Below are 26234 nucleotides of genomic sequence, written 5' to 3'. Positions count from 1 at the left end.
ATGGTAATATGTAGAACTTCATGCTGCATAATAGGTTCAGTCTTTGAAATATCACACATCCTACAGTCATCTCACCAAGAACGATGCCTCTAAATATCAAAATAATAGAACTGGTTGGGAAGATTGGTTGGAACACTCATTCTTTCACTTCTGGAACTAATGTTTTAGATAAAAGTCTGGAAACACTCAGCAGGGCAGGCAACATTTGTGGAGAGAAACAGAGTTAACGTTTCCGGTTAATGGCCCTTCATCAAAAAAGTACTGATGAAGGGTCACTGACCTGAAAGATTAACTCTGTTTCCCTCAAATGTTGCCTAACCTGTGGAGCATTTCCAGCATTTTTTGCTTTTATTTCAGATTCAGATAAGGGAGACAGCTATGCAATTGTAACGGCACAGTCATTTACAATTCTTGTATTCTGAATTTTGGAGCAGGCATTGAAATGAAAGCTATTTGTAACAAGCTGGTTATGTTTGTTTAAGCAAATATTTTATTATGAGCCAATATTCTTTGGGGAAGCCTTTGTTGTTTCCAGGAATTCCTATATGCCCTGAAGAGGCAGAACAACAGCAGTGAGTGGGGACTATCAACCCAGAACTTCGCCTTTGGCTCAGTTAGGAATTAGCACAGGCTGGGCTCTCTTTAGAAAAAAACGCTAAGGTGTGTCCTGATAGAGGTCTTTAAGGTTCTGAAAGGAGTTATTAGGCAGACATAGAGAGGTTTGCATTTGTGGGTGACCCAATATATTCACTAAAAATCCAATAGGGGAATTGGAGAAACATTTTTGCCCAGAGAATGGTGCAAATGGCGTATTTATGGAGAAACCTTAAATAGAGATAGGAACATAAGAATTAAGAGCGAGTAGGCAATTCAGCCCTTCGAACCTGCTCCGCCATTCTATATGATCACGGCTGATCTCCATCTCATCCTAACTCCACTTCCCTGCCTTTTTTCCATAGCCCTTTATCCCCACTTTTGATCAAATATTTATCTATCTCTTTCTTGAATCCATTGATTGATTCTGTATTCGCTGCACTCTGTGGGTTGTGAATCTATGGAACTCACAAGAGTTCCATAGATTCACAACCCACTGTGAGAAGTAGCTTCTTCTTGCCTGTCTTGAACCTCCCTCCCTCTTACTCTGCAACCATGACCTCTTGTTCTAGACTGTTCTAGAAGGATTTGGTTAACATTTAGTTTATCAATCCCGTTGAGTATTTTATATACATCAATCAAATCCCCTCTTTATTCTGTACTCCAGTAAGTACAAGCCCAAGCTACTCAACCGCTCCTCATACGACAGCCCTTTCAAACCTGGAATCAATCTAGTGAACCTCTTCTGAACCGCCTCCAGTGTCACCACACCCTTCCTCAAAGAAGGTGACCAAAACTGAATACAATGCTCCAAGTGCAGTCTCACCAATGCCTTATACAATTGTAACACCACTTCTCTACTTTTATACTCTATACCCTTTGCTAAGATTCCATTGGCCTTCATTATAACATTCTGCACCTGCATACCCACTTTCTGAGACTCGCGCACAAGGACACCCAGATCCCTCTGCACAGACACCTTTTGAATCTGTTTCCTATTTAAATAGTAATTTGCCCTTTTATTTTTCTGGCCAAAAAGGATAACCTCGCATTTATCCACATTAAACTCCATCTGCCAGATTCTGGCCATATCCTTAGCCTGTCAATATCCATTTGTAAACTATTTAATCTCCTCATCACAGCCTGCTTTCCCACCTATTTTCGTGTCGTCAGCAAATTCCACTATGTTACACTCTATTCTTGCTTGTAGATCATTGATATAGATTGTGAATAGTTGTGGTCTGAGAACTGAACCTTATGGAACCCCACTAGTTACAGATTGCCAACTGGAGAATGACCCATTTATCCCAACCCTCTGCTTTCTATCAGTCAGCCAATCCTCAATCCAAGCCGCTTACTCTACTCCCAACCCTTTGGGATTGAACCTTCTGGATCAGTCTCCTGTGTGGCACCTTGTCAAATGCCTTCTGGAAGTCCAGATAGATCACATCCACAGGATCCCCATTATCTACCTTGCTGGTTACATCCTCAAAGAACTCTAGCAGGTTTGTCAAACAAGACTTGCCCTTCACAAAACCGAGCTGACACTGGTGAATTGAACTTTGCTTTTCCAGATGCTTAGTCATTTCCTCCTTAATGAGTGACTCCAGCAACTTTCCCACCACAGAGGTCAAGCTGACTGGTCTGTAGTTTCCCACTTTTTGCCTCTCTCCTTTCTTGAATAAGGGCGTCACATTAGCATGTTTCCAGTCCACTGGTACCTTTCCGGAATCTAGGGAGTTTTGAAATATCATAACTAAGGCATCCATTATCTCAGCTGTCACCTCCTTTAACACCCTAGGGTGTAAGCCATCAGGTCCCAGGGACTTATCTACTTTTAAATCTCTCAGTTTACTGAGTACCTTCTCCCTGGTTATAGTAATTTCACCAAGTTCCACTATATTAACTGCAGTTTTTGGGACAGAATTATTATCTTCTGCTGTGTAGAGACAAAATATTGGGTTAGTGCCTCTGCCATCTCGGAGTTTCTCATTATTACCTCACCATTTCCATCCTCTAAAGCGCCAACATCTGCTTTCACTATTCTCTTCCTCTTTCTTACTTAAGCATCTGAAAGGGAAGTGATTGACCCCATTGTTTTCTAGGGGTCAAGTAATTTGCATGTTACTAGAGGGTATCTGTGCTAGCATCAGTGCAGCTAGAGCACTTGCTAAATGGGGGCAGGACTATGGCAAATGTGGAGGTGGTTGGGTGCTTACATGCAGAGCCGGCAGGTCTGGCTGAAGATGGTGCCAAGGACTGAAAATCAGGCCCTCTTCTAGAGAAAAAAAAAGTATTTTTACTCAGCTTTTCAGGGCACAAAACCAGGTTGGAACATCCTTATGGGTGCCACTTTCACCCATTGAGGTATTGTAGGTCTAGGAGCACCTGAGCTGAGACTAGCAGGAATTTCTGATGCTGAATGGCTCTGCTGGGCTTGAATATACCAGAAGGTTTGTGAATTTCTGAGGCTATAAATTCAAAACAATTTACTAAAGCAATAAGAACATGATACCATGGTTAAGTTATATTATTTTTATTTGTTAGAAATTCTATCAGTGTTTGAACATTAATATTTAGAGAACTTGCACAATTTCCATGTCCCATGATGCATATGGATAAAACACACAAGGCACGTATTCCATGGAAATTGGAACCAAATTATGTAACATTTAGAATAGTTGCTTTCATTTTAACACTGTAAAACATCTTTTCCAAGTGTAAGTTACAATGAAAGTGTGCACTGTAACTGTCTCAGTTATGATCCAACATAATGGTATCATTACATATAAACTCTTTAAAAATATACTTCTGTCAAAAGACTTGATGACTACTATATACACTACAAAAATAAATTTTCATATAAATAAATTATATGGCATACATTTATCTTTGTAACTGAAATGACACAAACCCATCTCTGCCAGAACAAGCAGGCGATGAGACCCAGTTTGAATATTTTCCTTTTGCATCCTCATACTAAAATCTACGAGTTCTTAATGTAACTGTTATATATCTTTCCTATTTAGTTATTAACATTAGTAAGCACTTTATACAGATTAAAATCCATTACAAAGTAAAACATAGCTGTAATAGAAGAAAAAAATCCCTGCATTTTTGTTATAAACTGGCATACAACAAATACTGTAAGAAAACATTCTTATGATACAAAAATATAAATATCACAAAAAATACATTTTTTCTTAAAAACATAGTTGCCAGCCACTGAGAAGTTCTCCCTTTGCCAATGTGACTATAGGAGGAAATGTCTACATTGTGCAGAAGCAGCAGACAGTGGGGGACGGAAGGGAGGAATTACATATACCTATATCTGCATTTGATAGAATCTGTGCCATTAAACAAGAGGGAGAAAATAACTGGTAAGAAGTGACAGACAAGACGCTAAGGCAGTAGCAGTGGGAAGTCACTCTGAACTTTTGACACAATCTAATAAGCACTATGGCAGCTGAGGTTAGTTCCAATTAACACCATACAGTTTTTGTTGTGGATCCTGGATGATCTCAGGTCAATCCACCACAAGTGCCACATTGAAATCTGTGGCTTAATGTCACACACATTTCTATGCCAGAAAGTAAACTTTTTTTTATATATAAAAGAAAGTTGGCAATTAGGGTTAACCCTTAGTGTGCTAATGGCAGTAGCTTATTTTAATATTTAAAACAGAAAATATAACTCAGTCTACTTGCTATGTGACACAATTTGGCATCATCTGTAATTTCAATAGCAACAAGACTGTGGCAAAGTACCAAAATAAATCGCAATATTCAATGGCCATAAATTCATGTAAAATGGGCGATCACAGTTCACCACCTGTTATACCCCTGTCCTGATTTTCCTATCAGAGAGAGGTGTAAAATGAGCAGATCCAAAATCGCTCATTTTAGGCAAATGACAAAAGTCAAAATTGCCCCCAATCTATCAATATTGAACACCAAAAGAAATGTGAAAATGACTGTCCGAAATATTGTAACCATCATGTTATCACATTTGTATGGAGTCCCTCGTGTTATTTTATTGTATTTGATTACACAAATTATTTTAGATGAATTAACAAATACATTAAAATAATGCACAAATGAATTTGTGTTTGTTACAATTTCATCCCATAATGACAACCCAATTCATTATCAGGACAAAAACACAAACGGCAGCAGGATAGTCATTAACAGAATACTGAGGTTCAATCATTGATGTCATTTGGATTTTGGAACATTGAGTGAAAAGAAAGAACTTATATTGTACCTTTTATGGCCTCAGGATGCCTCAAACTACTTTATAGCTAATGAAGTGCTTTATCTGTTGTGACATAGGAACTCTTTTTTTTCTTAAAATACATTTTATATAGATAAAAAAGCATAGATTTAAGACTCCTCCTGAAAGATTCATACCTTGCATGTCCACCTGATTTGATTACAGTGATGCCAAATATGTAGTAGTAGATGAGTTTAACATTAACATAAATCAGTGTTAAAAAGAGACAGTTTTCTCCCTCTAAATATTTACAAATAAAGTTGGGATTGGATTTAAACCTCCCTATCACAAGTTCCGTTGTTGAATGTATGTCTTTACAAATATTAAAATCTACGCTAAAGAGAACAGTGTCTGAGCTTAATGGTGGGTCATTTTCAAAAAAATGCATTCTATTTAGATTGACAATAAATAAAGAAAAAATATAAAAGGACTGTCTCTGTGTTAGTCCGACAGTTAGAAATTGCAGATACAGTTTATCATTCAAAGAATCTGGAGAGGATCAATAAATATACACACACTAAGGGTTAAATTAAAACAACATAGACCTGTATAATACACAGCAAGAGTCAAACAACTAAAACTAACAAGGTCATAAAGATTAACGTGCTTTTCTTCATTTCTGATCATTTTAAGAACCACGCATAGCGTGCTTGAAAGTTAACAGTAACGTTTTATACTACCACAGGGTTGTGATATGCAAAATTAAAATATTTTTTAAAATGTGTATCTTTACAAAAAAATCCTATCACATGAGCAATATTTGCATAGAATTATACAAGTAAATTATACAATATTTTAAGCAGCAGCAACATATGCTGACATTTATGACTAGATTAAGCGTAAATGTGGCACAGATACACAGATCAATGTACATAATGTATAGATCACACAACATTGTTCCCAATCCATTCACAGGAGATTTACAACTCCTAATATTATACTACTTTACATTGTACATCTGTATAATACATATGTGTACATCCTTTAAATATTTTAGAGAATATTTAACAAATAATACAATAGATTAACATTTGCAGTAAACTGTTTTCCCAGTTCAGGATCGCCTGTATTTATAGCCTGGAGTTTCAAGGACTAGGCAAGTGAAGAGTTTTTCCATCTTTGGCCATCTGTGCATCGTAAATTCCATACTGGAAAGGGTAAAAAAAGAACTATGAGGAACAGATATTTTAAAAATTTCGGTAACTCATTTCACGTTTAAAAAAGCATTTGTTTAAAGACTATGGCTGGGATTTTCCAGCCTTGACACTGCTGGGCATCGTCGTGGGCAGGATGGAAACATTTGAAGCCATTAAAAGTCAACAGCTTTCCAAATTCCCCTGTCCTATTCGCGACACTGCACACCAATGTCAGAACTCAGTCTATGAACCGAGGGCAGCACGTGGCACAGTGGATAGCACTGCTGTCTCACAGTGCCAGGGATCTGGGTTCTATTCACGGCTTGGGTCACCGCCTATGTGGAGTTTGCACGTTCTTCCTGTGTCTGTGTGGGTTTCCCCCCGGGTGCTCCAGTTCCCTCCCACAGTCTGGAAGATGTGCTGGTTAGGTGCATTGACCCGAACAGGCGCCAGAGTGTGGCAACTAGGGGAATTTCACAGTTACTTCATGGCGGTGTTAATGTAAGCCTCACTTGTGACTAATAAATAAACTTTAAAGAAGAAATTATTTTTATATTACATAAACACATACTAATTACAGTTTACGTGGTTGCAATCTTTCTAAATCCACTTAAGACTTATCAACACAAATTTAACTTATGAAATAACACAATTACATCAAATAATTTTCTGTCTGTTAGAAGAAACATCGTAATTTTTTCCTCTTCTAGTTAGCCCAAAGAATTTGACATAGGTATCGATGATTCATAATATTTTAAACAGTAATGCACCTTTCATTGAATTTCTGCAGGAGACTTACCTAATGAGTTCTGTTCCCACTGCTCTGTGTTTCACATTCAACGTCCTGCAACTCTAAAACTTCCACCTTTGAGTTCCTTCTTTCATAACGTGCATCAAAAGGCACATGAGGATCAACAAATGCTCCTTCATCAGTTTCATTGTACCCCTCATAATGTGGGTACCCTCCAAATACATTTTGGTTGGGTATGGGAGGATGCACAGCGACAGTAACTGAGGCTGTGGCGGTCACAGTAGTTATAGGCTGGCAGTATGTTGGTGCTGGAGCACCGGTGGCAGTGAATGTTGGATTCCTAGTCTTATGAGAACGGGATCTATGACTTTGTCGATCCCTATTACTGAGTCTGGAATGCCCTTCATGAGCAGATTCAAAAGCGTCCATGCGTGGTCTGCAAGGAGGCTGTCGAAATCCTTCCCTTGCCTCCGAACTGTGGTCTTTACAATTCCTCCAGGATTGTTGATGTTTAATATCCTGTTGTGGAGATGGCCTTGGTCTTGGTCGATGAAATCTGCAATCTGGCTGAACAACCTGTAAACAATATGAACTATTAATACTGTACATATAAACTTATTTACTGTTATGCATATCTACCCTGCTAGTCTCCCTGACACTAAGGGACAATTTAGCATGGCCAATCAACCTAATCCGCACATTTTACGCTGCAGTGCAACTTAATAAATAATTGCTAATACAACTTACTTAATTAAAAATATTTTGATCGGTAAAAGCTCGAGGCAGGTCAAAAGTCATGCAGAATGCTCTCATCCTAAAAGACATCTATTAGAATAAGTAACCTAGGAAAGCCATTAAAGTATCTATACAAATATTTTCAAGAAACAACTCAATGTAATTCTGGAGAAAGATTGTGGTGAGAAAGCATGGTTGTGAATAGCAAAAAGGGAAAGACCCTTTAATGTTCCGAAAGATCCTTCTATTGTTATGTTAAGATTCACATCATCACAGAAGCTGTCCCTGATCACAATGGAATCCAGTTTCTGGAATCACGCAATTGCCTTGGGCAAAACACATGTCCTGAAACAACATCAAGCAGTGAACAGACATCAACTTAAATGTAGTTGCTTGGCCTTGTCCAAATTTTTTTTAGGAGGAGGAATCTGAGGGGAAATGGATGTGATATGGTTACCCCAGTTAGCCTATTGCTCAGTGTGGTATGTATATTCACGAATGGGCCTAAGGCTGCCCCTTTCAGAGCTGAGAAATGCCCAGTCTACCTAATGGGGGAAATTCTCCAGAGAGTACAGAGGAGGTTTACCAGAATGTTGCCTGGTATGGAGGGGCTTAGTTATGAGGAGAGATTGGGTAAACTGGGGTTGTTCTCCCTGGAAAGACGGAGGATGAGGGGAGACTTCATAGAGGTGTATAAAATTATGAAAGGCATAGATAGGGTGAACGGTGGGAAGCTTTTCCCCAGGTCGGTGGTGACGTTCACGAGGGGTCATAGATTCAAGGTGAAGGGGGGGAGGTTTAACACAGATCATAGAAGTCATAGAAACCCTACAGTGCAGAAGGAGGCCATTCGGCCCATCGAGTCTGCACCGACCACAATCCCACCCAGGCCCTACCCCCACATATTTACCCGCTAATCCCTCTAACTACGCATCTCAGGGACAATTTTTAACCTGGCCAATCAACCTAACCTGCACATCTTTGGACTGTGGGAGGAAACTGGAGCACCCAGAGGAAACCCACGCAGACACGAGGAGAATGTGCAAACTCCACACAGACAGTGACCCGAGCCGGGAATCGAACCCAGGATCCTGGAGCTGTGAAGCAGCAGTGCTAACCTACTGTGCTACCGTGCCGCCCATATCAGAAGGACGTATTTTACACAGAGGGTGGTGGGGGCCTGGAATGCACTGCCAGGCAAGGTGGTGGAGGCGGACACACTGGGAACGTTTAAGACTTATCTAGATAGCCACATGAACGGGGGGAGTGGGAATGGAGCGATACAAAAGAATGGTCTAGTTTGGACCAGGGAGCGGCACGGGCTTGGAGGGCCGAAGGGCCTGTTCCTGTGCTGTATTGTTCTTTGTTCTTTGATTCACGCCAGTGGGATTCTGCGGTTGGTTCTGCTGGCAGTGGACCCCTTCCCGCGGGTTTTGCACCGCCATGGGGTGACATCAATGGGAAATCCGAAGAATCCTTTCGCGAGCCACCTCCTGTCACTGAGAAACACATGCCTGGGAGGGTGGAAAGTTCTCCCGCAAATTATCCTAGAAGGTTAAAGTATCTCAAAAGTTTGAGCAACAGGTGAAGCTAGCCATTCCGTGCAGCTACTAAGGTATTTCTACTAACAGGATGCTGCCGTCACACAAGTGTCAAACAATGACCATCTCCAGCAAGAGAGATAATCTAACCATCTCTCATGACATTGCCATCGCTAAGTTTCCTACTATTACCATTTACCAGAAACTGAACTGGATTAGCCATATAAATACTACGGCCGAAATTCTCCGGCCATTCACTCCCCGCCGCTGCTACCAGAAAGGATGGAGAATCTGGCGTTTAGCCAAATCCCGCTGACATGAACAGCCAGAGAATCACACCCTGTAACTACAAGAGCAGGTCAGAGGCAAGGAATATTGTGGTGAGCAACTCACCTCCTCACTCCCCAAAGCTTGTCCACAATTTACAAGGCACAAGTCAGGAGTGTGATGGAATACTTTCCACTTGACTGGATGAGCGTAGCTCTAATTACACTGAAGAAGCATGACACCCTCCATGATAAAGCAGCCCGCATGATTGGCACCTAATCCACCACCTTAAACATCCACTCTCTCCACCACTGGCACATAGCAGCTGCACTGTATACCATCTACAAGATACACTACAGCAACTCAACGAGGCTCCTTCCTCAGCACCTTCCAAACCCATGACTTTTATTACCTAGAAGAACAAGGGCAGCAGAATGCATGGGAAATACCACCACTTTGAAGTGCCTCTCTGAGCCACACTACATTCTGACTTGGAACTTTATCACCATTCCTCCACTGTCGCTGGGTCAAAATCCTGGCACTCCCTTCCTAATAGCACCGTGAGTATACCCACACCACATGGACTGCAGCAGTTCAGGAAAGTGGCTCACCGACACCTGCTCAAAGGGATGGGGGATAAATGCTGGTCGAGTAGCAACACCCACATCGCATGAACAAAAAAGTAACAAAGAAATAGGTGTCACTGGCAAATAATAGTCTTCATCAATGATTACATGTAACAATCTATTGCCTTTAAAATCAAATAATTAGAAATTTCCTTTATTGGTAATCACTTTCAATGAAATTAAAGCAATGGTAGCTAAGAGGAATGCTGAATCTTCAAATACTGGCAAGATTTTTTTTAAATAGAAAGAAGTTATTGGTTTCACTTACTGTGGATCTGGGAAAGACAGGATTCTCAGTTGCTTCCACCATGATCTGATGGGCTGATGCAGTAGAGCTGGGATTGCATTCATAATGCTGAAGTTCTTCACTGATCCCAGAAACTGTAGTCTGTGAGCTGTATTCAGAATCTGAAGAATCAGATCCACAATTCCCTTGCTCAGGGTGAACAGCAAATCTCACAACTCGAGGTGGTGGCTCTGGTGATGGAGTAGGTAGTCGGGTTCTCCCATCGAGAGGTGAAACCTATGAACCAAACGTGCCGAGGGTAATTAGTCTCACTTAGTGTTCATCACTGTTGCTGTCACACCGAATCAGCTCTAACGCTGAGTGATATTTCTTTCACACTAGGTACAGAGGGGGTCTGGTGAGAGCTCTTCCAGTTACTTGGCTCTTTGCAGAACATCAACTCTGTCCATAGATAATACTAGGCACAAGTACCATGTTCATTATGGTCACATTATTATAGGATGTCTGATTTCAGGGCTTTCCCGGAGCTTCCCTCCATCTGTCCCATGGATGATTTTGGGAGTGGTTCTGTCTGAACAAAACAAGACACGATGTAGTTTGCCATGACGAACCCAAATCAGGCAATTAATCCAGGACCAGTTATCTGCCAGATATGCATGCGTTTTTACCCCTCAGACATTTATTTTAGACCATGGACAGGGTAACTAACCTCAAGTATTATTCTTAGGTTTTTATTTTCTTCCCTCCTTGGGAGTCTTAGCTACTGCTGACCCCGGATTATTTTTTGTTCACCTTATTGTGGAGTTATGTAAACACCTGGCAAATCAAGGTCTCCCCATTCAGCAAGGCCAATGGGCAATAACCTGTAATCTTCCCTGTTCTTTGTAGCTTAAAGAATAGAGGAAGGGCACCGACATTCTATTCTGTCCAGCATTATCTGCAGCAATAATGCGGACTTGCTACTGGTTGTTTACAGGGCGATGGATTTAGGTAGGGGTCAAGAAGGTATTTGGTGCTCTATGAATCTGTTAAACTCTGGCACTTTAAATCTTGCTTATTTCATGAAAATACGAACGAGAGTTAAAAAGTATATATTTTCTGTGATTTTCCAATCCATCATTTATTCATGACTACACGTATCTGGTTCCCTGACAACTCATGCTGTTATAGGATGAATTCACCAATTCTGAGCTTCTGGTGCTATGTGTTAAAGGTGCGTGGGTTAGATATAGCACGGTAACACAGTGGTTAGCACTGCTGCGTCATGGCACCAGGGACCTAGGTTTGATTTGGGGCTTGGGTCACTGTCTGTGCGGAGTCTGCATGTTCTCTCCGTGTCTGCATGGTTTTCCTCCGGGTGCAATGGCTTCCTCCCACAGTCCTAAAGACATGTTGGTTAGGTGCACTGGCCAAGCTAAATTCTCCCTCAGTATACACGAACAGGTGCAAGAGTATGGTGACCAGGTATCTTCTCAGGTATCTTCGACTTCTCAGTAACTTCATTGCAGTCTTAATGTAAGCCCACTTGTGATACTAATAAAATAAATAAACGCTGTCATGCTGGTTCTCTGACTATGCTCTTTTCAAGCCTGGCTCCGTTAAAAATAGAGTTTGGGAATTAATCATTTTTTTCTGCTAAGAGCTTTCTTAAGTCCAAATATGTTAGAATCATCAGGAAAAGAACAGAAAAAGTACCTCGGGATATGGTCCAAAGTAAGAAAGAAGAACTGGAAGTAGTACCAATCCATTCAGAACACCCAGAGCTGTTAAAATAGCCAGAACTGCAAAGAAGTACCTGTAACAGTTGCAAAGGGTAGTACAATTAATTTTAAGGACCTCTTTATTTACGTCAAGCTAATTGCATTTTAAAAGTCATTTACAACTCAAACCTTAAGTGTCAGAGAAAAATACCACAACAATTCTTTACCTTTTACATCAGTCAGGCTACATCCCACAACAACAGTGTTAGTTGACCAAAAAAAAAAGAACAGGATGTTAGTTTGTTAATTTTATTGACAAACACACAGTATGGACTGTTATTCATGAATCGTTTGTTACACACACACAAAAATATGGAACGTGAACTGAATGACTGAACAGGACCATACAACGTGCACAATGAAAGGGGCCCCATTACCTTAACCCCAGCAGAAGCAAACAAATGAAGTAAAGGGTGCAGAATTTAAACAATTTAGTCTAGAGGCAGGAGAAGCAAAGTCTCAGGCAGCTAATCCACTGTGAAATGCTGCTGCATCTCACAACCGAATCACTAATTAAATCTCAAGTGTATCAAGTAGGTTTCCTCTCACAACACTAATCAAAACTTTCTGCCTACAGTCCTCAGAGATGCTGGGTTTTAGTTTTACTAAATAGCTCAAATTGCAATCCTTTATAAAGCATGAACCAGCATTCTGCTTTAAAATGCTGCCAGTTCTATAGCAGATTCCAGCATTGTATTTGATAAGAGCGCTTCACACAATAGCATCACTGCACTGCAAACTAAATCTTTTGTGGCACAATTTAACATTATGAATACTCTTGTTTTGCGTCAACCATTTTAAACATAAAAGCTAGAATGCTGGTGAAAAAGGAAAAGCATCCAAGTGGTTGTCTATTCCCACCATTCAAGGTTATGAACTGGGAGGTTTCATAAATACCAAGGCAAGCTTTTAACGTTAGAGGTCTTACCAATTGCTATAAAGCACAGCCGGGACTAAGACTAAATTTATGGACTCATTTACGATTAATGACTTCAAGGCCATTACCTTGAGTATATTTTTAATGGACTCTCTCAAATAAAGGATTGATCCATTGCTGTGCAGCAGTACAGCACACAGTTATTTTCACTATGTCCCAATGCACAATTACTTTTTTTTCATATATTGAATGCATTAAGTTGAGCAGCAAACATCTGCTTGTTTTTAAATTTACAAAATGTAAATGCTGTCATAACTACCCATCAAAATTTCATTACCTGACATATCAGCAATATATTATACAGCCATTTGCATCTATTCATGTCTGATCAATTCAAATATATTGCATTTATTAAGCTGCCTTAGTATTTGGCTTAATGACACCCTCCCCTCTCTATCTTGCCAATTATGTAGGGGTCATTATTAGGCCCCACCCCCAGCCCTGCAACAAAACTGTATTTATTTTAAATCGTACTTATATAAAGATGCCCTGACCCAGCTACATTCTGCCACAAGAACATCAGATAAGACAGTGTCACAAAACCCAACAGACTACTCTCTTTAAAATAAATAAACAACAAAAAATAAGCAATGTATCCACTTAAATTGGTAATTAAAAACTAGGCTCGACTTCCTTAGCTGGTTCAGTTGCAGAACTGAGTAATGCAGAACATGTTTGATCCCTGATAGGTGATGGGTTTTATAATTAATTCATTGAATTTGGGCACTGCTGGCATGGCAAGCATTTATTGTATGCTGAGTTAGCTGATCTCAGCCAGAAGTAGCAGTCTGTGTGCTGCAAGGTGTATTAATTGGAAAGGAAAAGTGATCCCATTCCTGATCGCTATCCAGTGACTCTGAGAGAATGTTGTTTGTAGAGTCGTTGACTAAAGGACAGGATCAGACTTTGCTGTGATGTCTGCACGATCAAATAGCCTTCTGACATTTATGCTGAAAACCCTTGACCTCGCTCATGGCAAGGATTCTATGGTGCCGCTGCGGTCAATGGAGTTTTGGCTGGAATGCCAAATTCTCAGTTCTCACTGGCAAAGGGGCGGGTAGACAAGATTGGAAAATCATTCATGCCCCTAATGTCTAAGCTCAACTCTCCAAAATGACCACTTGCATGAGGCGCTGGAGATCATCTGTGGATCCACACATTAGCATGAGTCCATGGCTTCAGAGGAGGGAAGAAAATTAGAACAAAAAGGTTTGATCACATGCAAACTCAGCTGAATGGGACTGAGACAGATATCAGGGACTCAACATTTTAAGCAAACAACTTGTTGAAGGCGTTGAACTGTCCGCAAGGAAACTTCCTAAACATGATGTCGCGTATTGCCTTACAGGTTGGACAGCGAAACTCTGCAGTTTACTATGGAGTGTGTGGCCACATCAATGGGCATTGCAGCCGAGTTGCCCTTGACAAGGGCTGTGTCACCAGTTAAAGCATCTCTCAGGAATGCTCCCACTGTGGCCATGCAGGCTCTGGACTCTGTTTTGATAGGCTGAGAGGCTGAATGCTTAAGAGATTCATTCAAATTATTGATCTCCAAGAGCCTGTAGATGTGTGAAACCACCACAGCCCAGTAGCACGAATGGGACATGATGCCATCTCTCATGTTAATACAGGAAATGTTAAAAAACTGAATCCTGACTCCAACCTGCTTCCAATATGGCCATGGCCAATTTTAACAGATGTGGGATGGGGGACTAGTAGCCAGCTTGCTCCAAGGTGGCGTATTAGTAATTTAAACATTATAATGGACAACTTATATTTAAGTAATACTTAAATATGACCCTGACGACAGAGATTTCTGGGCCTTGGCTACAGAACAGCAAAGGGAAGTGAGAACTGCTGGATCCAGGAGTGAAGTACTTTTCCAGTTAGACTCTGAATTCCCTGATCTTCCCTCCACTCCCTGGCTATCATCTGATGCCATAGGCCTATCTGACCAAAAGCCAGCCAGCCCTTCAATCTGGCTGACTGTGGCCCTGAAATTAAGATAATAAAATGCAGTCAGGTCTTGCCTAATTTTGACTGAACCTGTAGAAAGCCTTTCCCTTACATCTAACTACCACTCCCTGCCTCCAAGTTAATGTCCGTATAGTTGTGGCCCTCCTGAGTAATACTTACTCTGCAATTATGTAATTGGATCTTCACATATAGATTTAAAGAAGGACCTCACTGTTTTCTGCCAGACACTCCTCTCATCATTAAGAACACGGGCTAGTGGAAGACAGTCCCATTGGTGTGGGTATATTACACAGACTATTTTAACTGTCTGTACATGAAGGATTAACATTGCCCCTTATGTTTTTGTGTGCCCAGAGAGTCAAATTTTGTAGGTGAAAGCAGGATTCAAGAGATTGAAAATAGAGGGCTGGATATTATGTGCCTCCGTCAGGCGTGCTTTTAGCAGAAGGGCAAGTAAACAGCCAAGCTCACCCCATGGTAGAAGGGTGGGTGCCCGAATTGGCAGCCTGCTAGTCATATTTAAATGAATAATAAAGGGTCAATTGAGCTTGTTAACAAACCAATAATACTGTTTGCACCAAAAGACGGTTGGCGTGGGCAGTAAGGTAGAAGTGGACAGGTTATTTGTTAAAAAGCTTTTAAAAGGGCAAAGACGAAAGGGGTTACTATCTTCAGGAGGGTGTCCTTTGTGCATCAGGGGCAGCTCCCCTAAAGGTGGTATCCCACACTTTCTCCTCCCCACCCACCCTCCAATACGCATCAGCCGCACCCCCAAGCTGGCCAAACCCTCCCCACCCAATATTTTGGATTTACTCCAAAATCCCATCAGGCCTTCTGCTTGTAATTGGCTGCAGTTCCAGCAGGGCCCACTAATGAGTTTGTGGTGCTGCCAGGGTTGTTGGAGCTGCTGGCTTAATGGGCCGGAGCTCGCGAGGGTGAGAACACCTCCCAGTTAAGGGTGGAGGTCCCTCTGTCAGGTACTTGGGCCCACCAGCAGTGCCTTATGACTGTGGGGTGGGCTGGGGTGATGCAAGTTGGTTTCCAGATGATTTTGCTATGGGGGTGTGGTCAAGCTGTTCACATGTCTCCACCCCCCCCCCCCCCCCACCCCATAGAAAGATATAGGGGAGGAATTTAATCTTGAAATGGTAAGTAAAACAGCTACATTCAGTAAAGCAGATGATCAGGCACTGAAAGGATGTATTATTGGTCCATTGCTGTGCCTTCTCCTTTTCCCCCTCAACTCCCTTCAAACTGTATGCTTCAATTTTTGCTGTGCACCTACAACTTCAGTATCTTACACTCTGATACTCTGGTATAATAATCTTATAGTACATCACATAAAAGTTATGATAAATCAATCATTCTATTTCCATTGTTAAAATTATAAAGCACAAAATCTTGGATCTTCAGGATGGATTTAACAGTGAAAGAGGTTAAGGTAAAGTGATCTCAATCAGTAACCATCACGCACACATTTCAGCCAATTAATTATGACAACCAAAACTTCAGACAGAAAGTAATTTACAACTAAATGCCACCAACAGAGTGAAATAAGATTTAAAAAGAAATGACCATACAGCTCAAAATGAAGGTGGACAGTGAGGAACGGAACTTCTGGTATTGGCCATGAAAAAGGGAAACTTCTTACCTGACAATAAAGTCAAATTCAGATCCAGCAAGCATGAGAACCCCAAGAAGAGTTGACACAGCCCCATCTAACACAGGTGCAAACATGTGCTCTAGTGCAAGAACTGCCCGCCGATTCTTGTCTCCAATGGCTGTTAAAAATGCCTGCAGGCAATAAGATCAATACAATCAGACCTCATGTGTATTGAAACCTATAAAGAACTTCCCAACAGTTCAGCAACTGTTTTGATTATGTGTGACAGACTAAATACTTCAGATTAATTTTAACCAAGCAGCAAAAATGCCTACGCCTTATTTAAATCCTTGGATATCCTACTTGTTAAGGATAGAGGGGCTGAATTTACTCCATTTTCCTGAGCTACATGGAGCTCTTCTGCTGTAGTTACAGCAGATGATTAGAAAGATCCCTGTGTAACTTCAACCCAGAGTCTCTATATATTACAACTAAAAGGCCATTTATGTATTAAGTATTCCAGATTTGTAAAAGGATGGCAGCTAATCAGTTTTATATTGCTTTTACATTAAATGGTTACCTACATTGTTGCTCCTCAAATTCTCCACCATGTAAAGTCTTTGCTTTTCTCAACATACTAATCATTATTTAAATTTACTGTTATTTATAATTTCAGTGATTCATGATTATCATCTTGTGTTAGTTATAGCTGACTTTAATTTTAGAGTTTATTTCCAAAATATTGTTGGATGTTTCACTGGAAGAGTTCGTGTACTGGAACAGCAAGTTTCAAAGACTCAAAATACTTTTTCTCATGCTAGTGTGTTCTGGTATAGAACACGTATTTGCAGTCAGTCCATACTAAACTGCAAATATGCCAATCCCCTGTGATGAGGTGCATTTAATTCGGTGATAGATGATGACTCTGCCACCTTCCAGCCTCCACCCTGATTAAGTCCATGACTGGAAAGCCCTCAGACAGCCTTCCCTCTCCGTCGACCAACTGAGGCCCTTAAGTGGGCAATTAAAGTCCACTTAAGGGCCTCATCCTCTCGCCACTGGCATCAACCCTTTGGAGGACATGGAGGGGTTTGCTTTGTGGGCAAGGTTGTTTGCAGATGCCGATGAGGGTATCTTGTTCAAAGACACTCAATACCTCCTGGGTGAAGAACCCACCATTTGAATGGAGGAGTGCACAGAGGATCCCGGAGGAAGGTCTGCCATTGGCTTGTTAAGTGTCTGAGTGGCACAAAATGGGTGGCAACATGGCACTATGTTCAGCTTTCCAGTTGGCAACAAAGACCCCTGTCGTCCCAAGACATTCTACCCACAGGCTTCTGGAAGTACCGTATGAGCAAATACACAACAATTGCATCAATCTTTTAACAACAATTGTGATATTTTTGATTAATGTATGCATCTAAAGAGCTCTCATTTAGATTCCAGTGTAGAAAGGGTATTATTTCATCATAATTTTAATACAAAATATTTTTAATAACTATTAAAAAAGGTGGATTTCCTCCAGGCACATTAACACTACTGTAAATATGATGCTTTCTATGCATGTTTTTATGCAGTTTCTGTACTGTTCCACTTCATCTTGTTCAAATTAAAATATCAATGAACTGCCTGAATATGACCATAAATGCTTTTCCCATGTACCTAAATGAATTAAACCATGACCACTTAGCTGTTGTATTAACAATTTCTGCATGTAATTAATACCAACAATCAAAAGGGCATTGCCTTATAGATCTTTCGGTGTACTCAAATCTTGAAAATATAGTCCTCGTCTTTACCAGGGAAGAAAATACCACCAAAGCCATGGTTGAAGAGGGAGTAATTCAGACGCTAGAAGGGTTTAAAATTAATAAGGAGGTGGCATTGGATAGGTGGATAAGACACCAGGACCAGATCAGATGAATCCAAGTTTACGGAGGGAAGTGCGTGTGGAAATCACAGATGAATCAATGGATGTTTTTCAAGCTGGAGGAAAGTTTGTACTTGAGTTCCCCAGGGGTCAGTGTTGGGACTGTTGCTTTTCTTGATGTACATTAATGACCTAGGCGCATAATTTCAAAGTTTGCAAATTATTCGAAACTTGGAAATATTGTGACCTGTGAAGAGGATAGTATACAGAATGATAGAATCCCAACAGTACAGAAGGAGGCCATTTGGCCCAATTAAGTCTATACCGACCATAATCCCACCCAGGCCCTGTAGAAATACAAAAGAACATAGGCAAGCTGGTGGAAAGGGCGGATAGGTGGCAGATGAAGTTCAATGTGAAGTGATTTATTCTGCTAGGAAGAACATGGAGAGACAATATAAAAGAGGACAATTATAAACTGGGTGCAGGAGCAGAACAACCTGGGTGTATATGTGCATGATTCATTGAAGGTGGCAGGATGTGTTGAGAGTATGTCTAATAAAGTATACAGTATCCTAGGTTTTATTAATAAGGGTATAGAGTACAAGAGCAAGGAGGTTATGGTGAACTGTAAAAGAAACTTCTTATGGAGAAAATGGCACTAAGTGAATTGTTCATTCGGAGAGCTGGTGCATGCATGACATGTCGAATGGCCTCCTTTTGCGCTGTAACATATTTGCGATTCTGTGATTTGTGGTTTTTCTCAGCGCGTGGCGTAGGAAAGTTGCGCACACTTCTCGCATTCCACTTTGACAAAAGAAGAAGTGGATGTGGGTCATTTCACATACCAGAGCAACGTGAACGGTGAATTCCACCCCGATTCCAACAGAGGCAATGAGGATCACTACAGGAACTGCACTCAGTTTTATCCCAATGAGGCCCATCATTCCAAAAAGTTCCACAGTCATCAGTGCTAGGACTAATACCTAAATGGGGTTAACAGAAACCATCATTAATTATGTCAAAATAAGTTAGCTTGCGATGGGTAGAGAAAAAAAATAACAGATTTTTTACTGGATCTATCTTCTTATAACAATGAAAACACATACAGATTTATTTCTAGGTTCTCCAAAAAGTGAATTTGAAAGTGTTCCAGGAAGTGACAGAGGGCAGCAATAACTCTACTCTTCTATTAGTTAAAACCTACTGCTTTGTGCTGACAGTTACTGATGGAATTCTTCACATTAATCGCTGGGCACCCCTTCACATTTGTAAACACCAATTGGTGTTCCACAGCAAGCATTTGCAAATATTTCAAAATTAGGTTTCACTCTCATTCAACAACAATCTGCTTTTATAGCATACCCTTAATTCACGGCCCTTTACTGAAATGTAATCAAATAAAAACTGTAATATAGCTAAAGAGGAGGAGATTAGGAGGCAAAGAGATTGGTCAGAGGTAGGTTTTAAGGAAAGTCATCAAGGAGCAATGAGAGGTGGAAGGGCTGAGAGGTTTAGAGAGGGAAGCCCAGAGCTTAGGCCTAGACAACTGAAAGCACAGATGCTCATGATGAGCTGAAGGCAGGGATGTATTCATAAAATAGTGGGGCAGCACGGTGGCACAGCGGTTAGTATTGTTGCCCCACAGCGCCAGGGACCCAGGTTCAATTCCAAACTTGAGTCACAGTGCAGAGAATGCATGTTCTTCTCGTGTCTGTGTGGGTTTCCTCCAGGAGCTCCAAATTCCTCCCATAAGTCCAAAAAGACGTGCTGGTTAGGTGCATTGGCCATGTTGAATTCTCCCTCAGTGTACCCAAACAGGCACCGGAGTGTGGCGACGAGGGGATTCTCACAGTAACTTCATTGCAGTGTTTATGTATTCCAGTTGTGACATTAATAAGTAAACTTTACAATTTTAAAAACTTCTCAGAAAGTTGGGTTGGAGGAAGTCACAGAGATAGCATAGAGGGATTTGTACAAGGATGGTAATCTTAAATTTCAGCCAGTAGTGGGTCAGGAGCCATTGTGGGTCAATGAGCACAACGATAGTTGGTGATAGGTGGTGTAGTTTGGATACAGGATGTAGAGCATCGGATGAGTTGATGTTTATGGAAGGCGAGGATGGAAGGCTGGCATTGAAATGGTTCACCTGGAGTTGCTTAAAGTATGGATGAGGTTCAGCATTAAAGGAGCAGGAATTGGAATTTAAGCGGTAGAATTAGACGATCTTTCTGGTGGAGGGGAATCGGAGTCAGAGGTTCAGCTCAGGGTCAAATAGGAGACCAAGATTGTGAACCTGGTGTTACCAGCAAACATGCAGAAACTGACGTCAATGGATAATGTAACCGAAGAGCAGCAATAAGATGAGGAACAGGATGGGATTAAGGATAGATCCTTAGGAGATTTCAGGGATAGCAAGGTACAGCTGGGAAGAAGAGAATGAGGGTGATTCCCTGCCTAAGATTATAAGAATGGGACCAGGGAAGAGCTGTTCCATTCAGCTGCAGAGAGGAGAGAATTTGGAGGACACTGTTCTGGTCGACCATGTCAAATCTGCAGAAGGATCAAAAAGGTCAAAGGAGTGATAGTGGACCATGGTCGCAGTCACAAAGAATATAATTTGTGATTTTGATTAAAGTCTTTTGATGCTGTAATAGGAGCAGAAAATTGCTCCTGTTTGCAAAGGTTCAGGAAAAAAGCTGGATTATTCAGAATAGTTTTGCAGGATTCCTAAAAAAGTGAAGATGACTCTGTGGTAGGCCTAAAGCCTCCAAAGACTAAATGCCATTATCAGCTGATGAGAGTCAAATTACAGGGGCCTCTCTGTTACTTAAAAAAACACTGAAGGATCGGTCTGGTTGCAATTTAAATTAAACAATTAAATTTGAGGTAAAGTCATGACATTTTTCTCATCTAACAGTAAAACTTAAAAAAATGCCAGCAGCACAAGCTGATAAAGTTTATAAAGAGTCTAAATGATGTTCTGCAATAAAACACAAAAACCAAAAGCAATTTTTAAGAAAAAATCAGGTCCTGGTCAAGCCACCTATGTGAAAGGAATCTTTGTCTGGTGTGAAAATGCTTTTAAGTTTTAATGAAATTTGAAGTAATATCCTAATTTCACTTGAACACTCCATCCATGCAAAACATATCACAGACTAAACAGTTCTCTTCATAAAACATGTTTACTTACACAAAGTTTACAATTCACTGTCAGTTAATTGGTTCACATCTGGTATTATTTTGAACAACTTCTAATGTTTTGTGCAATTTTACTCTTATTCTGAAATCAGTCAAAGCAAGAGCAACAGTATCTTGCATGATTTTTGTAACAGTTAGGCAAATCATCCAGAACAATAAAGGCTTTTCTTTCCTTCAAGTTCTTACAAAATTTGAAACTAACGTTTAGAGTTTTTTTCCAATGTTTAAATTTTCACTGTCGTCATCTTTCCAAGCCGAATAAACATTTCATGAATGATGTCACAGGCATACCCCACCAGAGGCCCAGACATAAACAAAACCTTCCCGACTAAAGAAAGAGCTATACCAAAAGGAATTCAGCAGCAACAAAGCTCCTTGTAAACTTACAATGATTCCAGCCGTCCATGGGTTCAGGAGGAAAAGAGCACACACCAGAAAAGTGCAAGCCAAGACCACGCTGATGGCAAGCAGCAGCCAATGTCGGAGCCCGATGTATTGTTCCCAAAAAAGAAATGGATATCCATTTGGGTAACTGGAAAGTCCTTGGTTCGTAAAGTTATTGCAGATATTTCTGACTTTCTCAATAGCCTCCACAAAATCTGAAGTCTCCCGTAGTCCATTGAGGTAGAAAGGAAACTGGGCATATTCGATGGGCTCAGCAGCTGGAACTAAACATAAAGCGAAACCAGTTTATTAAAAAAAACTAACTACATTTCTTGCACACAAATGTTTGCAAATAATTTTGGTCTGCTATGGCATATCAGAATTACTGAATAGATAGAAGTTTCTTTTATTTCCCCTATGATGATACAACTGCCCTAATGGTTCAGACCAGAAAGATCCAGGTTCAATCATTGGCCTGTGCTGAGTTTGCAGCACTGCAATTGGAAGAAAAGCTCCCGCGATGGAGAAGGTAAACAAACAGCAACAAATAGCTTCAGATCATCACCCACTTACTCCTGACAGATGTGCCTATAGACAGACGTAAGTATAGCTGTGATGTTTTGGATAGCCTGTAGGCCTCACTGTTGAAAAATAATGATCATGTTGAAGGAGTCAACACTTCCAGGAGGGGAAAGAAATAAACAAACAGTCAGAATGGGAGTGAAATGGGGATGCGCAAAATAGATGGGGTTTAATTAGGAAAGGGAAATTGGGTGGGGTGTAACATGGACCCTAAAAATTAGAATTTCATTCTCAATGGGCAGAATGTGATGGTGCCTGCAAGTAAACCAGTTGCAACCCTAGCATGGCCATTTTTGGGAGGCCCAGTGGGATTTAAGTCCCTGATCGGGTACTTGCCTTTCTGCTGTCAGGCTTCCTGGTTTATGTGTGGGAAATTTTCCCACAGAAACCCTAGTGCAAGGTGAATCCCACCCCAAGGGCTATCTTCCAATCAGGGACCAGCAGCTTTCCAGAACCAACAGCACTACCAGGAGTGGTAGCCACTGCCAGTACTGCAGTATGGCTTCGGCAGAGGATTGGCAGTGCGAATAAGATGAGGTTTTGTTTTATTCATTCATGGGATAGACCAGCATTTATTAACCAACTCTAGAAGGTGGTGGTGAACTTCCTTCTGGAACTGCTGCCGTCCATATGGTGTGAGAACACCCACAATGCTGGTAGAACATAGAACATTACAGCGCAGTACAGGCCCTTCGGCCCTCGATGTTGCGCCGACCTGTGAAACCAATCTAAAGCCCATCTAACTTACACTATTCCAATATCATCCATATGTTTATCCAATGACCATTTAAATGCCCTTAATGTCCACTACTGTTGCAGGCAGGGAATTCCACGCCCTTACTACTCTCTGAGTAAAGAACCTATCTCTGACATCTGTCCTATATCTATCACCCCTCAATTTAAAGCTATGTCAGGAGTTCCAGGATTTTGATCCAACGGCAGTGGAGTAAGGGCGATACATTTCCAAGTAAGGATGCTGAATGGCTTGGGAGGGCACTTCCAGGGTGGTGGTGTTCCCGTATGTCTGCAGGTAAGAAGGCCATCCTCCTTTTCCTTTCTGGACTAAATCAGAGGGAGACAGAAAGGTGGCATGGTCTCCAACCTGCACTTTCCCACCTGACGACATGCTTCTGAACCTGCTACCAGGAGCAGCATTGAATTCTGCCAAATATATTTTTTTTTAAATTCAGGGGTACAGTGTTAACCAAATTGCTAATCTCAAACAACCTGAAAAATTGATAAATATCAGTAGTCTGTCATTTGGGTTTGAAGATTAGTATAAAAAACATCATAAGTTTTATCCACTCCTCCACCCTGCCCCAAAGAACTCCAAATACATTGAACAACTAGCTACATACACTGTAAGGAAATGGTTCTTGCCATTTTATCCATACCCAAATTAATTTTGTATGTTAACAGCTTAAATTAGTTAGAAAGCAATTCAACAGTACCTAGATAACAAGCACAATATTCTGTAACTTATCTACAGAATGACTATTTGCATTATTAGAAATTCACATCTGGGTGGCCTCAGTGGCATTAAAGCTAAAGAATATCCAGACCTAATTAACTGGTGAAACTAAATGTGATCGTACAATATGACAATGAAGCCTTTGTTTAAAATCAAAATCCAAAATCTCTACATCTGTAGGACCAACTGTATTTTTCAACGAGGGCTTTTCCTTTTTTTTAAAACGCAAGACTTTAACCAGAAAAAAAAATTCCCAACAAAACCAGCATTTAGTTTTTGCTGCTGTGTGTTCCAAACCCTGCAGGGTCATTCAACTGACTTGCTAAACATGATTTGCCCTATTATAATCTCAACTATAAATTTTCATTAAGACAAGAGTTGGCTGGCTGCCACCAGGCTCCAGGGTTTGGAATACAGTGGAGCTTCATTATCCAATCACATTTTCAGGAGCCCACTCCACAGACCAATAACCTCAACTAGCAGGCAGTCACATAACTGAATCCTGAATGGAAATTAAATCAATCCAAGTTCCCTCCTTGAGACATAAAGGACCCCCTCCTGGTCAATACTCCACAGAATGATTGTGATGAAGCACAGGTGTATAACAACCCACATTCTAGTATCATATCATTGGCTAATGGGTATGGAAAACCCTTTACAGTTTGTGAAGTAAAGTATGCTCTTTTTCTACAGAGCATAAAATGAATTCTAGAAAAAAGTACACATGTAATATTTTCCCTCACTTAACCTTTGGCTTTCTTTTTGTACTGGGGAGAGAGATGATATAGAATTTCATTTCTTTTTATGCTTAGTTAGTAACACCAGAATTATTCATGTAATACCGTAACTGTGTATTCATTTTAAATAATCCAAGTATAATAAATGTTACACTGCATTTAGTATACTATTGGCAAGAATATAAAGTATGCTTTTAAGAGTATAAAGCATGTTTTTTTATACTGTACTTGAAAAGAAGTTGTTTTTCTTTAATTTTCCACACTATGTCTCACTCCAATCTACAACTTCTGTGTTTCAGCAAGGCTTACAAATTACCAAATGCATCTTTTAAAAAAAATAAATGATCTGTATGAGGAATGCAATGCTAGAAACTTATTAATACATCTGTAGTCTAATGTAAGTTACAATCAATGATTAAAAAAAATAATTTCCACTAATAAAACCCTAATTTTCCAGATTGGCAGGTTTTTAAAATGAGTTTTGGTCCATTTCCCACCATTAAAACAAGAATTCTCCCTGATCTCAAGGGTTTTCAGCGGGTCACATGAGTGATATCACACATGTTCTGTGCAAATACATCAATAGCATGTGGAATGACACCAACAGCATAATAATGCAAGTAAAATCATGTTGGGTGTGAAATGGGCTGCTAATCTTATGCCGGTTGTTTCCCGCGTGGTGAGTTAGATTAAAATTACCCTTTTCATCCTCAAGATGACTGGAAACTTTAGATATGTCAAGAGAAAAAGAATTCGCAGAGCGGGTAATCCAAGGAGTTTATTGTTTTGCTGCCAACCACTGATCCATGGAATTAAGAATGTTGCAACTGCTGTTCATTTGTCTCTCATTAAATATGGAATAAAATGTATCACTATATGGGAACTTAGTGCAGAATTGTAGGGTGACTGAGATATTGACAAAATTGGAACTAGATATTTGCCTTCATGAAATCTCATTTTAATTGTTCCAAACTGTGAAAAATAGAATTGCTTCAGTTCAATCTTATATAAAGTACATGACAAGTTAAGATTATGTAGAGTAACATGATGAGGTACGATTGTGTGGAGTGTATGATAAGCTAAGACAGTCTATCACACATATCAAGACAAATCTGTATCACATACTGCATATTAGTTGGGATTACATGGGGTAAATTATTAGGTAGGCTGACATAAAATAATGACAACATGAGGGCGATGATCAAAACAAAAGCTGATTTTTACTCTGATTTTCTCCAGATAAAGGCCAGGATTTTCTGACTTCACCTGCGGCTGGGATTCTCCAGTCCTGCTGCAATGAATGGAAATTTGGCTGAGTGCCAAATTCTCTGTTCTCGCTGGCAGCAGTGGTGGGACGCATGACATCAGAAAATTCCGGCCATAATCTAGTTATTTTTAAAATCTGATTTTTTTTTCCTGCTGCTTTAATTTAGTTTTTGATGCTAAAAAATATTCAAAAGTACACCACTTTTCAAAATTGTCAATAAAAATTGACTTTAAAGACCATTAGTTACTACCATGCCAGTGAAAGTACTTAAGATTA

The 26234-nt window shown here is 40.4% G+C and overlaps 1 protein-coding gene across 1 annotated transcript in view; it reads right to left on the bottom strand.

Annotated features, from left to right (window-relative positions):
* Window positions 1-3139: 3139 nt before the first annotated feature.
* Window positions 3140-26234, bottom strand: part of ptch1 (patched 1) — a 76717-nt gene continuing 53622 nt past the window's right edge. The window contains exons 18-24 of the mRNA XM_078214409.1: window positions 21905-22185; window positions 19165-19302; window positions 16495-16637; window positions 11865-11964; window positions 10191-10445; window positions 6802-7329; window positions 3140-6014 (exon numbers count right to left, since the gene is read on the bottom strand). Coding sequence (XP_078070535.1) covers window positions 6802-7329; window positions 10191-10445; window positions 11865-11964; window positions 16495-16637; window positions 19165-19302; window positions 21905-22185 — 1445 coding nt within the window. The 3' untranslated portion in view covers window positions 3140-6014. The remainder of the gene's footprint in view (window positions 6015-6801; window positions 7330-10190; window positions 10446-11864; window positions 11965-16494; window positions 16638-19164; window positions 19303-21904; window positions 22186-26234) is intronic.

This window comes from Mustelus asterias, chromosome 6 (genome assembly GCF_964213995.1).
Source record: "Mustelus asterias chromosome 6, sMusAst1.hap1.1, whole genome shotgun sequence".
Classification (NCBI taxonomy): Eukaryota; Metazoa; Chordata; class Chondrichthyes; order Carcharhiniformes; family Triakidae; genus Mustelus; species Mustelus asterias.
The sequence above is the reverse complement of the archived record's forward strand: the minus strand, read 5'-3'. Positions and strand labels throughout refer to the sequence as shown.